General features: G+C 39.6%; 1 protein-coding gene across 1 annotated transcript in view; it reads right to left on the bottom strand.

The window, feature by feature from the left end:
- Window positions 1–597: 597 nt before the first annotated feature.
- Window positions 598–18247, bottom strand: part of HDAC9 (histone deacetylase 9) — a 487110-nt gene continuing 469460 nt past the window's right edge. Inside the window, exons 26-27 of the mRNA XM_064444483.1 lie at window positions 16413–16560; window positions 598–7149 (exon numbers count right to left, since the gene is read on the bottom strand). Of these exons, the coding sequence (XP_064300553.1) occupies window positions 7110–7149; window positions 16413–16560 (188 nt within the window). The 3' untranslated portion in view covers window positions 598–7109. The remainder of the gene's footprint in view (window positions 7150–16412; window positions 16561–18247) is intronic.

Consider the following 18247-nt stretch of genomic DNA (forward strand, 5'->3'; position numbering starts at 1 on the left):
GCAATCTCAGGGACCTCAATCTGTGAGTTACTTTTGACGACGTGCAAGTGATCAAAGTGTTCTCACAGCAAACACAGTCCTTCCTCACTCCACTGCTTTTGCGGGGTGCCTTTCTCAAAACAGGTCTGTTGTATCTGCGTAACAACTCCAAGTTTTACAGCAGCAGGGCTGGCGTGATACCATGATCCAGAGTATTGCTGCAGTGTGCTGGATATTCCCCACCTCCCACAAAGCAGGGGCCTTACAGCTTTCAAAACAGCGCATGTACTATTTAAATTGTTTCACTGGGAGGAGAATTATGTGTTCTGCAACGCCTCAGGACAATGAGCCAAAGGAACTATAGAATATGAGCTTGGTGTTATAAGCTGGAGCTCTGCAATGCTCTGCTTTGTGTGGGTTTTAGCCTGCTATGTAACATTGCTTTTACATTAACATTTGTGGTTCCTTTTTTATGCACTCCAGCTTTGCCATGCTCCGCCCTTTATATTTTAACAGTCAGATTCCTATGATCCAACCAGGGTGGCATGTTCAAAGCTCAACTTCTTTTTAGCGCTGATTAAAAAAAACAGGCAAAAAAAAAAAAAAAACCTCAGAGTATCAGACAAGCTTACTTCAAATAGCTTTTATTCACACTAGGACAAGACTATAGCCAAAGAATTATACAAAACACAAAACGAGATTTTAACAGCTCGGTTGAAGACTATTTCACGCCAATCCAATGCTCGCATATATACCATCAACAATGTTTTGGAGCACAATATTACTTAACATTACTCATTGGATGCTTTCAGATACAAAAATGTATCAGGAATAATAACAATAATCCACAGGTTCCTTTTACTGTTGTGGAAATATTACTATTGACCTTTAAAAATGTTGCCCTTTGGGTCAGTCCCACTGACGCTTTATCCCTTAGAATCTGATCTGCCTGGAAAGACAAATTACAGGTATACTTTCAGTGCTTTGAGTAAAAGGACTGGTTTTTATCATAGAAACAGATAGTAACATCAATTTTCCAAGAAAAAAAATAGACATTTCAGCTGTGCATCCCTAGACCAAAAAGTCAGTGTTGTAAAAACCCACAGCAATGAGTTTGCTTTGAAATCTTTAGTTATGACTTCACCAGGTATTGCTTTATGCTTTCCTACTGCATCCTAACTTGGAATATTAAGCCAATCAAGAAATTTAAAATAGCAGCAAACTAAGCAGAAAGACACATGAATATGAACCTGTTCCCATAACACAGGATGTATTATACACCTTCCTGAAGCCCGCTGAAGTCAATAGAATATATCCACTGGTGTCAATGCTCTTCCAGACAGGCTTCTCTAGAAGCAGAAGTGGCACTTCATAGCAGAAACAGGGATGCGGGGCTGAGTTCACATCTGTATCTGTGCTGTTTTTACAGTTTGTGTGTGGCTGAGCACAAAGTTAAGGTTTCTTCTCTAGCTGCCTCCCAGATATCACCCAAAGCCTGTCAGAAAAGGGATTTCAGTGGTCTTTGAATCAGGGCATCCTATAGCTCTGCTATTGCAAATGAGCCTCAACATGCAGGCGTACCATCGGGAGGGGGATAATGTGCGGAGATCTTAGCACAGAATCACTCTCACTGCACAGTACCGGTGCCACTGGTTTTATGCGTCACTTGCATTTAGACCATCCACGCAGGAGCATGTCTTCCTTATAAATTACAGCCCAACTCACAGCGTGCTAATTAACCTCCGAACAGCAGTATCTTTGATGGTGCCGAGCAATTTATATTTTGCTATAAACTCTTCTAATATGCTGAACCACAGAGCATGGCACTACAGCAGGATGAAGGATTGTGCAGAAGAGATATAATTAATAGTTGCTGGAATGTCCTTTTTGGTCTTTGCTCTCTGTGGTGTGTTATTTGCTAGAGACTAAAACTGAGCTAGTAACAAGATGTCATGGGACAAAAACCTTTTGGATCAAGTGAAGATATTACATTGTTAAAATCAAAATGGGTCCCTTTTGAGGTTAGAGAGGAATGCGAGTTTCACAATTTCTTTTTTTAACGATCAGCAGACAGCCAGCTAAATCGTACTCATAAAATACCACTCCAGTTTGGATCTGTCACAAAAATGAAGCATTTAAGTGCTGCTAGAAGTGACAAAGATAAGCTATTCTCATTCCCACACCAAGGGCAGGGCCATCTGTCAGAAAAGACAGACTTATTTTTGGTGATTTTCTATGTGTTACAAGGGTGAATTCAATTATAGGTAAAAAACCAAAGCGAGTGACATGACAAAGTAAAAGCTTAAATGATAATTAAGAATCCAAACTCCTCCAAATCCAGGATGAAAAGCAGGTAGCAGAAACTTGATTTAAGAGAAATTCTTTCCCAGCAGGTTCCCCCACCATGTACATAGTCTGTTTTACTTCCATATGGAGTCTGTAAAAAAAAAAAAAAAAAAAGAAGAGTACAATGGTTCACAAAGCTCCATTGTGACCTTTTAAAATAAAACAACCGTGCACTGCTACACTTCTGAAAAGGCCACTATTGAGAAAAATAAAAAAAAAATTACAAAAATCTCCCCTATCAGTCACGTTATGAAGTGTCTGCTAGGGGCTGATAGTTTCTTGGGCAAATGCAGAGCATACAGTGTCAGGGCAGCACACCTGGCTGCTGCTGCTTAGGACTAGAAATTGTATAGCGAGGTTCACGTCTGCATGCATGTAGGCACGCCTGTGGGACGGAGGGGGCATTTCCCAAATCATAAATGTATCTCCTTGGCCCTGCAAGCTAATAGAAGTCAGTTGCCTCACAGCCATCAGTGCCTTTGGAAAAGTTCCCTCTAATTCTTCGTCCCAGACACATTGCCCCGAAAGTGTCCTGCTGTCTGTCTACACAAATTAGTCAGTCTCTACATTCTTGTTCTCTACAGGACCTCTGGTGTTGGCTGCAGCAAAACCTTTCTAATATTTCATCTCTGGTTATGACTTTCAGCTTTTCAGGGAGGCTGCACTTAGATAAGACACCAACTCAAATACCACATACTCTAGGGAGGGATTCATTTTGCCACTTTCGTTCAGGGGGCAGCACGTTGTTGGACTTTTTTGCAAAGTAAAGAAACAGCCGTCTTTGTTTGCATAACAGCTGCATTTTCTTTTTCTTTTATGTTGTTTATTTAAGACACCTTAATGATTTTATTTTCCTCAGATTCACTTGCTTGGAATTAGTTACTTCATTTTCACTGAAAGTAAAATTAGTAAAGCATATAATTAAAAAAGGGATTAATTCTGTCATCTTTACACTGGCAAAATTCCTATGAACTTTGATTACTCGCTAGGAATTTTGCCTGAAAAAGGATCGTATAATCAAGCATTTCATTGCTGCATATTAAAGCCAAATGAGAACATACAGAATTCCTGAACACAGAGTCTAAAAATGAAGTGCCAGACACTCAGGTTTTAATAGTTCTGAAATTTACTGTTCATCATTGTTCCCACTTTAGCTCAGGTAAAAGCATTAAGCTGGATAAAAATAATTATTTTCTTGATATCCTGAATCATATCCTTTTAATTTTCACTTCCTAATATGAATTTAAGGACATAAGAATACAAGAAAAGTATTTAATGACCTAATAGTACAAGAAAAAATACAAGAATACAAGAAAAGCCCCACTGAGCTTAATATGTGGTCCCTAACACTAGGGAAGAATATGAACAGGAGCAAGCATGCTAGTGGTACTTGCTGCTGAGACATCTCTCATTCTGGAGTTTGGTGGCTTAGAGACACCTTGATCCAGAGGCAGAGTGCAAATTCCTGCACAGTTCCCCAGTGAGGCAAGGATTTGCTGCTAATGGCAATTGCAGCCTGGGGTGGCGGTGCTTTGGGATGTCCTCCCACCCACCTGCAGCCCCCTGCCACCAGCACCAGGCAGAGGGTCACCCTGGCTCGAGGCCTCTCTGCCACATCCTCAGCTTCACCTTCTCCATGGAATCACTGACAGAAACCACCATTTACCCCACCTCGTTTATCCATTTCAGCTCATTTTTAGAAGGAATCAAAGCTCAGATGTAGATATTTTGGCAGCCAGCTTGAAATATCTGGGACTTAATTTTCAGAGGTGTCAATCTCCCTAGCCTAAGCTGAGGTCTATGGGAGACAGAAGACTGTGACATATTCTTCAAAAACAGCTCCCAAGCCTCTGAATTTGATCATTAGGAACAGAGAAACATGCAATTCATGCATCTTTCTGAAATTCTTGGAATTTGTTGTTGAATCCAGCTAAAACCGGGCATTTTTAAGAGCATCTCTGTGAATATTTTTCTGGAAGTATGTCTAAAATTGCTTGGAGATATTTTAACTGTAATCCATGGGGAGCTATTGATGGTAATAAAAAATACTGTGAGAAGAAAACAGCAGCAAGTGAAACTGCCCTCTCAGAAAGCCCAGGTCTGCTTTGAAGGAAGTGTTGATATTCACCATAAGCCTTGATCATTTCCCAGAGGGCTGTATGGTGCCTTGTAATGACATAATCAAAAAGTAATGGTGTTCTGGACTTTAAGGAAAAAAAAAAACCAACAGGGCCTGATCCATCTCCCGTTGAAATCAAAGAGGATTTTGCTATTGACTTCAGTGAGAACAGAGCTCTGGACACAATCTGCGTGCAGTTTATTTGCACATTTGCTTATCCAAATGATCCTAACTTTAACCAATAGCATGTCTAGATGTCTGTCTGGGACTATGCCTGTACAAATGTATAAGTGTGAGTTTATAATGTGGTTTAATTCAAATTATTCTGGCATTTTAAAAGCATTTCCAGCTACAAAGGACAGCTTTAGCTGATTTCCACCCCAGAATATACACTTTAATTGATACAGTTTGTAACTTACATTTCAGGCTACAATTCATATTCAGTTTCATGCAAGGTGAGGACACAAGCAGACTTTGCATTTGTGGGGTAAATTTTAGAATGATCTTACTATGCACTCAGTTAAAATTTTGCAGCCATTATTTCAAAATGTGAAAAGCTCTACAAGTTACCCAACTCATCATCTATGGTCCTTGGTTTCCTTGAAGGGAAACTTCTTTGATGACCACAAAAAAATTACGGTAAATGACAACTAAGATTGCCATCACAAGTCTGCTGAAAATACAGGATGAACTCCTGATTGCTTTAGTCATGTGAACAACCCCTTCAGAAGAGCCCAAAATCAGGCAAGGTGGCTTACACCAGGAGTTAATTTAGCCTGCTGGGACTCTTTGCATTACTAAAATGAGCATGATTTTGGCTTGTAAATGGGGGATAGAATTTTATTTCACTTTCTGAGGGGCATACATCCATTTTAGAGTAAGCCTTTCAGAATAAAAGTTTACTTCACCTTATAGGAAATGACGTTCCTTTTTTAGAGTTCCCTTTTCAAAGCATGCCTCAGATTTCTAACTTGTAGCAGAGAGCTTTTGTATAAGTAATAAAAGTCTTTAAAATTAAAATGCTAATCGTAAACAAACCCAAATGCATGAAAGATATAGTCTGACTGCATAACAAAAGAGAATTATATAATTCTATTTGAGTGAAATCTTTCATCTTTGATTTACAGGTTTGAGTCTGCCTATAACTGAAACCATATTGTTCCATATCTTTCATATCATGGCCTTCCCCAAAATCTTGTTTTAATTAAGGTTCCTTTCAGATTTCAGAATAAAAAGCATGACAGTCTTCACTTATGGCTTTAATATATCTTTTGAGTTTGGAAAATATATAAAAATGAACATCATTTGCTTTTAAAAGCTGAGCGAGCTATCAAATACTGTAAGTCGAATACTTCAAGGTATCTCCCAGGGTTCATTAGGTGAGAAAGTTGTAAACAAAATAAAAGTTGCTGTAGCAGAGTTTTGTTCATTTGAAGTAGTCTTACATACATGCCCTATCTCTCTCTCTGACGGTAAGGCAACACGTGTAACAGTTTAAATGTTCATTATCAGCTAAAGGCACAACTCTATGTTACGTTCTCAAACACAGAATTAAACAGCTAAAGTCACGTTGCGGGGAGATCTTGCTGCACTTTGGGGATCTAAAATAAAGCCTAAACCCTTTGAAGCTTCTTAAACAACATCAGTTCTCTTGGTGCAGGACTACATAAAAGAATCAGTTCGTATTCACATGGTGACCTGTAAAAAAACCCCCCCAACACAACCTCCAAAGAAACACCTGAGCTTCAAATGAGCTGCACGCAGTTACTGAAGTTCGCTGATCTTAGAAGCAGTACGTAGAAACATTTCAGAACAAACTAAAAGCACATTTGAAAAGCCATCCGTTTTTCAGAGACTACTTGATCTCTGCTGCGCATCTGGTGAGAGCTACTGTCAACTACAGAGGGTACAGCACTTTTTTTTTTAAAGGCAGAAGATCACTCATTTTAGAGAACTGTGAATGTGTTTTTACGATGGAAAAGATTACATGAAATGAGGAGGGGTAGCCGAAGAAAGGGAAAACAAAACAACGTACCACCAAGCACAGTACTTCGGGGGATTTATAGTACAATAAGAAGTGCTTTCCCTTTAGCTAAAATCCCTCATCGCAATCGACACGCCTTTCACTTATTCAGCTAAGAACTCATTACATGGGGTTAAAAAATGGCACGTAAAATAAAGGGTAGGGTTTTTTTTCCATTACACGGAGCAAAGAAAACAAATTCTATTAACAATTTAACACAGTATGAAAAAAAATTACCCAGTAAAACGTGTCAGAAAGTGATTCATGGAGTTTACTGAGTATTTTGCTGGCTGTTGCAATTCTCGTATCTATAATCTATCATGTAGAATTTTGTAATACTCTATTTCACAATTTATGTTGGTGAGTGGGTCAAACAGCATATAAAAAGCATGCTCTAGGCTCTTTCTCCCAAGCCCATTTTACTGTAACTCTAGAATTGTAGCGGTTACATTTAAGGAATCTTTAGGGCCCTTTCAAGTCCATCCAAAGAACAAGTGAAGCTGCTATTCAGAGTTTTGTGCCCAGTGTTTATGTTCCATCTGATCTGTGCCACCCAAGCAGCAGACAAGACATGTCTGAGGGTGCTTTGGGGGGATACACAATGATGTCACCCACAGGAAATATCAGGGAGGACTTGGCACTTCACAAGGCTGGCTCTTCTTCCATGGGCTCGCCAGCAGCTCTGTAAAAATAAACAGGCAATCAGAATACGGCACAAGAGTACACAATGACATTGTAGATTTTCATGCATAATCAAAGCTGATTTTTCAGCTCTCTCTGATGTTTATTTGTGTTATTCAGTTATCCATAAATAGAGTTTCTTTCCTAGGAAGTATAAACAAATGTCAAGTGGAAAAACATTTTAGATCCAAGCAATCACTGAAAATGTTCCTGTTTATATTAAAATATGTCAGAATATTTTACAACTTTTTGTCCAGAAATGTACATGCTTTGTGTCAACAGAGTCAAATAATTTCATGAAAAAAATAGCTGTGATACTTTTATTTTACAAGCTTTTGCAATTAAAAATACATGCATTTATTTTTTCAAGCAGACCCATACCGTTAAAGTGAAATAGTTCACTAGTAGTCAAGTAGTTAGCAGTGTTTCTTCTGGGGTTCTTCTCCAGTCCTCTGATTTTTGAATCTGTGCTTTCACAGATGTATTGCCTGCCTGCCTGCCTGCAACCTCTGAGACCAAATTCTGAACTCAATCAGCAGATCACTGTCATAGAGAAGGTATCTATTAATAATATCGAATCAGATGATACATATATCTTTTATTTGAAAGCCTCTGGGAAATATTCAGCTTTGGCAAGATGAGCTCTTTAAAACTTCCGCTAAGCGAACAGTGGGGACCTATGCTGACCTGGCACAAAGTGTCATAATTCCTTGTAGCTGACAAGCTACCACACCTGAGGATTATGCTAGCAATTATAAAATGGGAAGCTTCTGAGATCACGGTGAGACCTCACTATTGAAGGGCATAAGAGTTTGGACATAAACCTTTTTTCACCTCACTATGGCAGAATACCATATGACAAATAAGCTTAAGACCTCCTTAAAAGTAGTCACTTCAAGCAATTTTGAAATGAGGGGAGAGCAAGAAGTAAGTGCAACTTAATAAATAAAAGAGACATTTACCAGTTAAATCTTGTAAGCCAGTATAAGTACTGGCTTCAGTAAAACATCCCTTAAAAAGCACAAACTCATGAGATCCCATGGAAAAAAAAAAAAGTAATTAATGGGGGCTTGCATAGGCTTTTAAATGAGAATTTTAAATTAATCTGGAGTTTATTAAAGTCTTTCCCAATGAAAATTTCAGCAGTGTGTCTTTAAATGATTTTATACAGGTTATTCCTTTATGTTTTGGAATGATCACAGCTAGTATGTTGAAAAATATGTCAGAAGAATGATATATGAAAAAGAAGATGTTTTTCAGACTAATCACTTTCCAAACAGTTATTGACCCTAAAAGACTATTAATCTATAAATCTCAAAACTTTTATTCCTCACCACAGGGTGGAGAATGTTTCCTATGTACAGTAACCACTGTAGCTCCCTCATTCCTGAGAGGTGAGGTGAGGCCCTCTTGCATGCCCTCTTTTTGCATTGTTTTGGCTCGCAGCAGAGACCGCACAGTGGCAGCCAGAGTGGGACGGAGCCCAGCCTGCTGCTGAGGTCCTCAGGTGTGATAAAGAATAATGCACCTTGTGGAGAACTCATACTGATGCTATACGTTGCTGTCACGCTGACCACGTGCTTCCACCTTCTCCAGCCACTTTTAGAAGACCTGCATGTCTTCTGGCATAATGCAAAAGTGCAACAAGCCCTTGTTAAACATCCAGAACCTTATGGGGCTGTCTGGAAAGACAATAATTTGGAAGCAGATAACAGTTAAATTTTTAGGTTCTGCTGCGAGTAAGGAAATAAGAAGAAATAGTTGTCAATAGATTTCAATTGGAGATTGGCAGAGCAGGAAGGAGTGGGGCTCTGGAAAACCTCTGGAAGCAAAAGTGGGGGTTTGGATTATTTATAAGGATCTAGGGAAGCAGTACATGCAACACTCTGTTCACGTGTATTTGGCTTCTGGGACTGACATTCTCATGACCATAGCACAATTGAGAGATGATCTTATTCAGGGTTTTAGTCCTGGGCAATTTTTCACTGATGAGGGTGCTTCTGAGTGCCAGGACCAACCTTGAGTGCTATGGTCTAATATATTCCAATACACTTCAACAATATGCCAATATTCTGAATCAGCCAGGGCCTAAGCACTAATAGAAATTTTTATACGCAAGTGCCAGATTTTTTGGAAAGGAGAGGAGGTTAGGGTGCCCTGGCAAATCTAGCTGTTGTCTCTCAGTGTGGGTACTCTCATAGGCTTCTCCAGTCTCCTTTTAAAGATTTATGGGTATGCTTTAACTTCATTTTATTAGTGTCAGAGAAGTCACTGGATTTATCTAATGGCTTATCATTAAAAACATACATTTTTATGGGATAACAGCTTAGGCCAGAGTTTTGTGTGAGAGCCAGTAAACTTTTAGGGCCCTTAGTACAGAGAGAAAAACACTGTAGTCCCATTACACTGAGTGGTGAATCAATATATACCCATTCTGCCGAAATCAAAAGTTCTCAAAAAAAAAAAAAAGAAATCGAGGGGGCAGAGTCTGACAGGCCAAATTTATGTTACTTCAGTTATGTCACTGTTAGTTACATCAGTTCAGTCAGCATTCCTGTAGCTGACAAGAAGTTGGCATAAAAACATAAAACAGGCAAAAAACACCATCCTGTATTGTACACGCTGACTTGTTCCTCAGAGATGCAGCTGTGAGCTCGGGTCTGATCCGGACTGATTCCGTGTGGTCAGCAGATGCAGAAAGGCACCAGTTGGGACCATAATAATTGTAGAGCCACAACTGTGATTTTTCATTAAGGCTTCACTGTAGCTCATTTAAACTGCAAATTCCTAGGAGCGGAGTCCTGTTGCATTTGCTCTGTTTATTTTGGTGTGCTGGAAAGAGTGCTCACCTATAGCTCTCTATATACACAGTTCACACTATGGCAGAATGAAGTAGTCTCTTTGCAGTTAATGCTAAACAAAATCATTCTGTTTAAACCTTAAATCAAAAGAAATAGATGAGGCAAAAATCCTACCATATGGATAAAATCTGGCAAAACATGTGACATCTTAAGTATTGTTCTGTGGCGGTTGAGAATAAATGACAACCATATTATTTATGAGACTATTATTTAAAATAGTTATATCTACACTTTAAAAAAAGTTCATATTTAAGAATACAGATAAACCCTGTACATCATCCAAAAACGTAAATGTTTCTCTTTCTTACCTTATTTTTAAAACTAGAATTACAGAGATTCCTCATAGCTACATCATCACATGCATAAAAATAAAAATTCAAGGTATGTTTCCAAGTCACAGAAACTGCTGAACAAAAGATAGATTTTCTGGCATGGTATGGCTGTTTTATGCCATAATCTGTTCCTAATTTAACTCAGCTGTCTCAGGGAAGATCATTGTAATTGAAAAGTGATCCTCTGGTAGCGGAGAGCTGGGGAAAAAAGAGGTACATTTCTACGCCATGGAGAGGATGCTGAGAGTGTCTAAAGAGATCATATAAGGGATCTTGTGTAAGTGTATATCTGAGTAAAAATTGACTTTGTTTGGCTCAAAGAAAAAGGAATGAAAAGTAAAAACCATCACAGTTTGAGAGCAGAATAAGGTAACTACACATACTCTCAAAAGATGAAGTAATGTCCAAATAAGGCAAATTAAATAAATATAAACTCTGGTGAGTTAAATGTAAACCCTCAATGAGGCAGGCCAAAGGAGAGCCTGAAGAGCAACATGTTAAAGGCATAAAAACTAATATTAAAAAGATCTTTCAAAATACATCAGAAGAATTGATCAAAGCATAAAAGGAGCATCAAGGAAGGTAGACCGCAAAAGCAAAACGAATTCTTTATATCTGTGTTCACTAGAGAAGTGTCACAGAGATTTTATTATTTGCAGATGAACTATCTTAAACTGAATCAGCACTAGAACAAAATAATATATTAAACATTGCCAAATTGCTAAGAACAGATGATATTTGTCCACTGAGTTCTAGGGGAATGCAATTATGATGCTGCTAAAGAAATAATTATTGAGCATATTCTACTGCTTAACTCAGCATCCGCACAAGAGGTAGAGACGATAAGAAATGCAATTCCCCTTTTGGAAACTACAGGAGATACAGAAGCCTGTATGGGGAAATTGAAAGCAGCTATAATCAGTGATAGAATTAGTAGGCATTTAGGTGTTAGTAATTTGGTAAGAGTTAGGTCTTAACATTTACAGAGAAAGCAAGCTGTACAATTTTTTTTTAGAAGTTTCTGAAGGAAGAGGGATCAGGTGATATCCCTGGGCAAAGAAAGTCTTCCAACAATTTTATCCAAATGCTTTGAGGAACGTAGGTTAAGAGAAAATGTCCTCTCATAGATTAACAATCCATCAAAAGTAGGGAATGGATAATAAGACTGATGAATTTTCACCATGGAGGGATTCTCCAGAGCATTTAAAAAAGACATGGCAGATAACCAGTAGATTTAGGTGATAATGTTCGTTGATGATGCCAAATGACTGGTTCTAGTCAGTTCTAAAGCCCATAACACTATTTCTGAGTGGAAAAGAAGGCAAACAAACACAAACTAACACACAATACACAAAACAGGGAGGAGGACAGTTTTAACTGTTTATACACAGTGATGGCTATGACTGAGAGCTTGGAGTTAATGGTAGAAGAGCAGAAAGCAACAGAAACAAGAAAAAAAATCCCCAACATGAAGCTATTGTGTAAATCCATAGTGTGTCCAAAACCTGGAATCCTGCATGCAGTTCTTACTCCATCTCAGAGAAAACTACAAAAGGCACAGAGACAGGCAAGAATCATCAGAGGTAGGAAATTATTTTCATACCAGGAAGAATACAGTCTTAAGACAGCTGAAGGCTTTAAACCCAGAAATGGGGCAGAGACTATGAGTAAGAAAAGAGCTACTTTTTTTTTTCTCACAATGCAAGAGCTAGGGGTTCCCCAGTGAATTTATCAGTTAATGAGAAGGGGGGAAAAAAAAAGAAGTTCAGTGCCTCATGAGGCTGTGGAATTCACTACCTGAGTGCCAAAGGTGTAAGCTTGTTTAAAAACAGCTTTGTAAAGTTTATGCCTGAGTAGATATCCTGGAGGCTTTTACACAGGATGGATCACACACAGCGTTGAGATCTCCTGACGCACCAGGGCAAGGCTGGCTCTCAAACTCCTCTGCTCCTGGTTCATGTCCTTACGCACCCACCACTAGCAGATGAGAGGAAGATGGGCAAGATAAGGTTGCAGCCTGACCTGGGGAAGCTGTTCTTCAGCTCCAGAGCCTGGCTGTGATTGCACATCCTGTGGGCTACAGCCAGGTAGGTGCAGGTTACTCAGCACAGCTGAGGTGGATATCCAAATAGTGAAATGCTAAGTGAAGCTTTATGCATTGATACACAAACACAGCAAGTGATGCTAGATGGTGGCTAGCTGTACCCCATGATCCAACCACTTGGTCTAGTATATGACATAATGTATGTAATATAATACAATGTGACTGAAACTGCAACTGGTAGCTCTGTAACACAAAGAGCAATATCCAAAAATTACACTTTGTTTTCACTTCCATTTGAGTAAAATCTATGCTCAGCTGAATGAGGGTCATAAAGTCAAATTCTGATAAATGTCATTCTCAAGATTTACTGTTTGCTGTAAAAATAGTAAGTGCAAAACTCCTCTACACCCTTTTATTTTTCCATTTTAAGAAGAAACATACAGAAGCTCCAATGTATCAGGGACAGCAATGTACTGAATATTTTCATAGCATGATTTCTGAAATGGATGTCTGGCCAAAGGAAAAGTCTAACCAGCAAAATCTGTATCTCACACAGGGAATAAGCAGTTATCAATACACAAAAGTTACAGCAGTTAGAAATGTTTTATAGGGCATGCCTGTTCCTTTAATTGCATCTGTATTTAAATCTGTGTTAGCATCATGCATGTTTTCTTTCCTATCCACAAACTCTTTTTTCTATATCTGTTCTCTTCTGAAGTCTATAATCAAGTTTCAATTGGATCTTAAAATGCAGAGTTGTGCTTTGGTAAAATAAAACACCATAAGCATAGCAGCTTTTCACAGTTTTTTCATTTAGCCTGCCAGAGAAAATAAAATTAAAAAAAAATCAGCACTGTCACTTGAAGAAAAGAAAGAAATAGAGAAGAAAGAAAGAGAAATACTTAAGATGGGCCTTAGCCAGGAGCATTTTATCCTTTATTCCTCAGTGGTAAATGAGTCAGATATGAGTTGGCCAGGAAAAGAGCTGATTTACCCAAAATCTGAGTTTAAAGTGAGTTATCTCACTCCAAATACCAATATATCCTCCAACATAACTGGCAAGAGTTTATTGCAAAGAGACTCTTACTGCTGCTCTCTTCATCTGGAGGCCTGACCATCCAAAGCTGAAGTCAACAGGATCTCTACCATCAGTTCGGTGAAAAAGGGTTACTCATGCAGGCCAGAATTATCAGCCTGGCTGACCATGGTGGGAATTAAAAGAAAGTAAATCTGACCCTAGCATAATGAAGGAACCCTTCAGACTGCCCTGTCATCCATGGCAGTTTCTGCTCTGATCCCACCCTACCTGTCACAACCAACTTTCCCAAACAATCAAACACGCAAAGGCTTGCAACAGGTCTTCAGAAGGTGGCCCCCTTCTACAATGGGGATGAAGGGGGACATCTACAGTGGCCTTATCAAGAGGGCTCGAGAGCCCAGATGACTCCTCACATCCCTGCATCCCAGTCGTTCACCATAGAAAGGGGTTGGAGAAGGAGCACTGCATACTTGGGCCTTAATTACAACAAAAAACAAGTGTGAAAAAGCAAGGTTGGACTCATCACTACATTACTGCAGTTTGTGTTGGTACGTGCCTATGAAATGAACCGCATGTTTTCATGAAATGAATGAAATTATACTGGCATGAAACCAGAGTGTGCAGTGTTGAATCAGTCACTGGATTTATGATCCTGTGCTGGACTTTCATTCATGCTTAAAGTGCAGCCAGGTCCTCTCAGGCATCTGTGCAGCTCAGCGGACCCTCAAAATCAGACCTTCAGGGTGACCAGTTTTGATTCCATATTCCTCCTTACATTCAGCAGGAAGAAAATGAAGAGAATGATGTCCCAAAGCCTCAGAAAACCTAACTATCAATTTTGGCCCAGTGGGACAGCACTTATGTTGTCCTGTCCCTCTCTGATGGCAATCTGTCTTTGGGTGACTTCTTTGTGGGTTACAAATGTGGAAACAGGCTTAGGAACGCATGCATGCGTAGTTTTTCTTTGTGCTGCTGAAAAATCTCTGCAGCACCACAGAAGATATTTCAAATGAAGCCATTTTTCCACAGAACAATTCATCACGACAGATTCGTCCCTATAAGAGTCCAGAACTGATGAAGTGTAATGAATCTGGCAGCCACATGAATTCCACTTGTGTACATTTCAGCACATCTATTTTTTTCCATTTCTCTCAGCTGCCCTGAAATTCTGTTTTCAGAATGGGCGGAAACTGTCACAGGTTATCAGTAGGTAGGTAATAAATACAATAATTAAGTGCAGCATTAGTCAAAGGGTTATTTTGTTCAAATCATGTAGGATCAGCAGTTGCTTTCAATGGCTGTAGTTTTAAATGAGAGGAGGTGCGTAACAAACACAATTCTGTATTATTCTCAGCAATGTAAAAATACACAAAATTAACCACACCCTTTCCAGACAATTTAAAGCTTTACTTTGTTTGACTGCATTAGTTCCAATGCTTTAACTAAAATTCTTTGTTTCAGAGTTACGTACGCACAGGCAGGCACCCTTCTGTCCTTGGCTAGCAGAAGTGTCTCGAAACTATCACAAATTTCTACGACAAACCTTACATTATTCCTTAGCTGAGCACTGATTAGCGCTCTCACAAATGTAAAATATGTCTCCTGTTTGTCATGGATTCTTCCCTAAGCTTTAATGGATTTGTTTGCAATAATACTGACGCAACAATAGCCACAGCGTATTAAAATAGAATTACAATCGGAAAGGTTATTATGTAAATACTGAGAACTTTACTAGCTAGCTCTGCTCCCTGTGTGTCCCTTTGAGCCATGTCTGTTAACTCATTGACAGATGAGCACTCCCACTGTTGTGAGAGACGTTCACTCCCAAACGCATCCATAGCTTTTAGCACTGTGCTGTTCCCCCGGATGCCTATCGGTTCAGTTCTGATTAAAAGAGCCAATGCGGGAGGCAAGAACAGAATCAAACAAGTAGCTGTCATGATGTAGGAGCCATGGATCCTTCTGGCTCCACTCCCACCACCACTCTGCCTACCCACAGCTCCCTTCTTTCTCTCCTGTTGTTTCACAGCTCGGCTCCACAGCCTGCAGGGAGCTGATGAGTCTCCATATAAGGCTTTTTTCTCCTTTCCTCCTCCTTCCCGTTTCCTCTGTGTGATGGAAACCGAATGGTTCCACTGCGTTTTGGGTCTTCCTCTACTGGTGAAGGCCAGGAAAGTTTGTCCTTAAAATGAGTAAATAGGAAACTCCAAGAAGTTCTGCAGTGGCTTTTCTGATTCCTAACAACTCTTTGAAGAAATACTGTTCTGTAGATGACACAGTATTCAGTGGCTATCAGGTTTTTTCATTTCTAATTGGCAAAAAAACACAACAGCAGTTACTGTATAATTTTCTCAATTTGTGAAATTGAAAGCAATCTTCATTAACATAAAAAGCAGCTGACAAGCTGGAAAAAAAGCATTTTCATTCTTTGCTGGTGTGCCTTCATCTTGGTACACAGAAAATACTGGCCCTAATCCTGGTCAGGATTGCTTTAAGTTTTATACCAGCACCGTTCTATTGCTTCCAGGGAAGTAAATTTTAATGCCTGTCTAATATAATTTAATAGTGATTTAAGTCCATCCTTATTAAATTTACCTGACCATGTGCTACATGCCTTCTTAGAAAATTAAAACTAAACCAGGTTTGAATAGCTTTCAGTGTGAAGAATATGGTTAAGTACACTTGATCATGTCTATTTTCCTCACATGGATATTGCACTTTTTATGTAGCAGAGAGCAGTAGACACAGGGAGAAAACAAGGTTCTTGTACTAATCAGGAACCTTAGTAATTACGCATGCCCCAAAAATACCTTCTAGCATAGAATACTTCTGCTTCTTGTTACCAAGTAAGAGAATTCAAATCCAGGGATGAAAAATTCCAGGTACCTCAATTAGCAGATAATTTTGAAGCAACACTTTGTCTAGCAGTCTTCATCTCACTTGACTGGAGCAAAAGCCTTGTTCTCTGCAGTAATTGCATTTGCTTACCTGCTGCCTTCCTGAGGGAGCTCAACATCCACTGAAAGAGAGGCCATAGCAGATACTGTTTCTGTCTCCTCCCTCTCTTGTTTCTGAGACTCAGCCAGAGCACAATCCACTGGCACAGAGTATGGCTCCACTGACTTCCAGTACTTGCCTAAGGAAAACACACATAATAATTTATGGGAATTTTAGCTAGCACGGTGGTACAAGCACAGTAATCACTTAGTTCAACACTGGGTGATTATAATTTAAAATCACTGTGGTGTAAGCAGTACAGTTGAAATTTCAGACTGCAGTGAAGAGGTATATTTCTGAACCTAAGAATGCCAAGTTGGAAAGTGCTTTCATTCCAAGGGCTGTGTCACACCCTTCCCCAGAAGGTAATAAACTGGAGGAGTAACACACAAGCTAATGAACTCATACTGTCAGACAAGCTATTGGCTTTATCTGCGCAAGGTGAAGGGAGTTCAGGGCAGGGTTAATACCTAGAAGCTCTGATATGGCAGACGGTTGATGCGTATACAGCACATAGGACTAGAAAAATGAACATTGTTGAACAAAGTGCTCGCACAGCACTGTCTCGTAAAGGAAAAAAGTCAGAAATGCCAGCTCGGACTGAAGTGATGTTGCCAGAACAATCAGGTTTGTTAGTCCTGGATGTTCTTTCTCCTCCAACCTCAGGGCGTATACTAGAACAATAATTTATTTAAAACTTTCATATATGAACTGGCTGTTGCTGGAAAGCTGCCAGATATCATAAGGAATAGAGTGTTCTGGTTTGCCGTGTAAAAACACAGCAGTGGATTAAAAGCATGAGCATTCTCAGCTTTCTGCCTGCAACAGAAGAGACAGTAAGGAGCTTCTCGAGCAACACAAACAGTAATGGCAGGTGACTCATTGTCAACACACAAAATGGTCTGCTACTGTCGTGCTATTAAGAAACAGAGGTTGATTAGTGGTAACCAGGTGAACAAGTAAGAATTTACATATGTATTTCCTGAAGTCCAGTAATCCATGGAGCATTCAGTAATTGCCAGGTGGATGACACCTGGAAATTAGGAGCTTTGGGAAGGCTGGGAGTTCTGGACCAGAGCTTATTCAGTGTTTAGCAAGAAGCTTCCAGCAGCTGCTGCAGAGGTTGGGTCAGGGTACTTATCTGGGAATTAGACGGCGGGTTTCAACAGCTGTGAAAGAGAGGGGATCAAGTAGGGGACTTTTCCGAGGGCTAAAAGGAGGATTTTGGCAGCTGGGCAGTGGGCTGAGTCGAGGTGCTTATCCAGAGGGTAGCTGGAGGCTTTGACAGCTGGGAGGCCAGGCCAGTGGTGGTGCTGCCTGTGCTGCACAAAGGCTGCCGAAAACTCCCTCTTTGGTAACACAGCTCTCAACACAGTTTCAGGCTTTTCGAAAGATGAACTTTTCCCTCCAGTGAGAGAGCAGCTGTCAATAAAGCTTGAAAATGTCTTTATTCAAAAACATTGTTGCGAGATGAAAGCCCAAGTCAATGTGCAAGAACAACCAGCGAGCATGGCCAGCGTGTTTCTTTGAACTCTAATAGTGTGCACGTTTGAGTAGTTAGCAGAATCTTTAAATAACGGGGACCTTCTGGGGATAAAATGTAAAGTGTATTAAGTATCCTACAAAGTTGAGATTAAGTGTTAGGAGGTTGGCTTTGCTCCAAAAGCATGAAAGACACAGCTAAAAAGTTATGTACATAACAGTAGGCTCAATGATTGGAGCCTGGCAAATTTTATAAAAACAAGACAAAAATAATCTCTATTATTACTGTGCTCAGAGACCATATTCTCTATTCATTAAAAATACACTAAAAACAAACAAAAAAG

Source organism: Phalacrocorax carbo, chromosome 2 (assembly GCF_963921805.1).
Source record: "Phalacrocorax carbo chromosome 2, bPhaCar2.1, whole genome shotgun sequence".
NCBI lineage: Eukaryota > Metazoa > Chordata > Aves > Suliformes > Phalacrocoracidae > Phalacrocorax > Phalacrocorax carbo.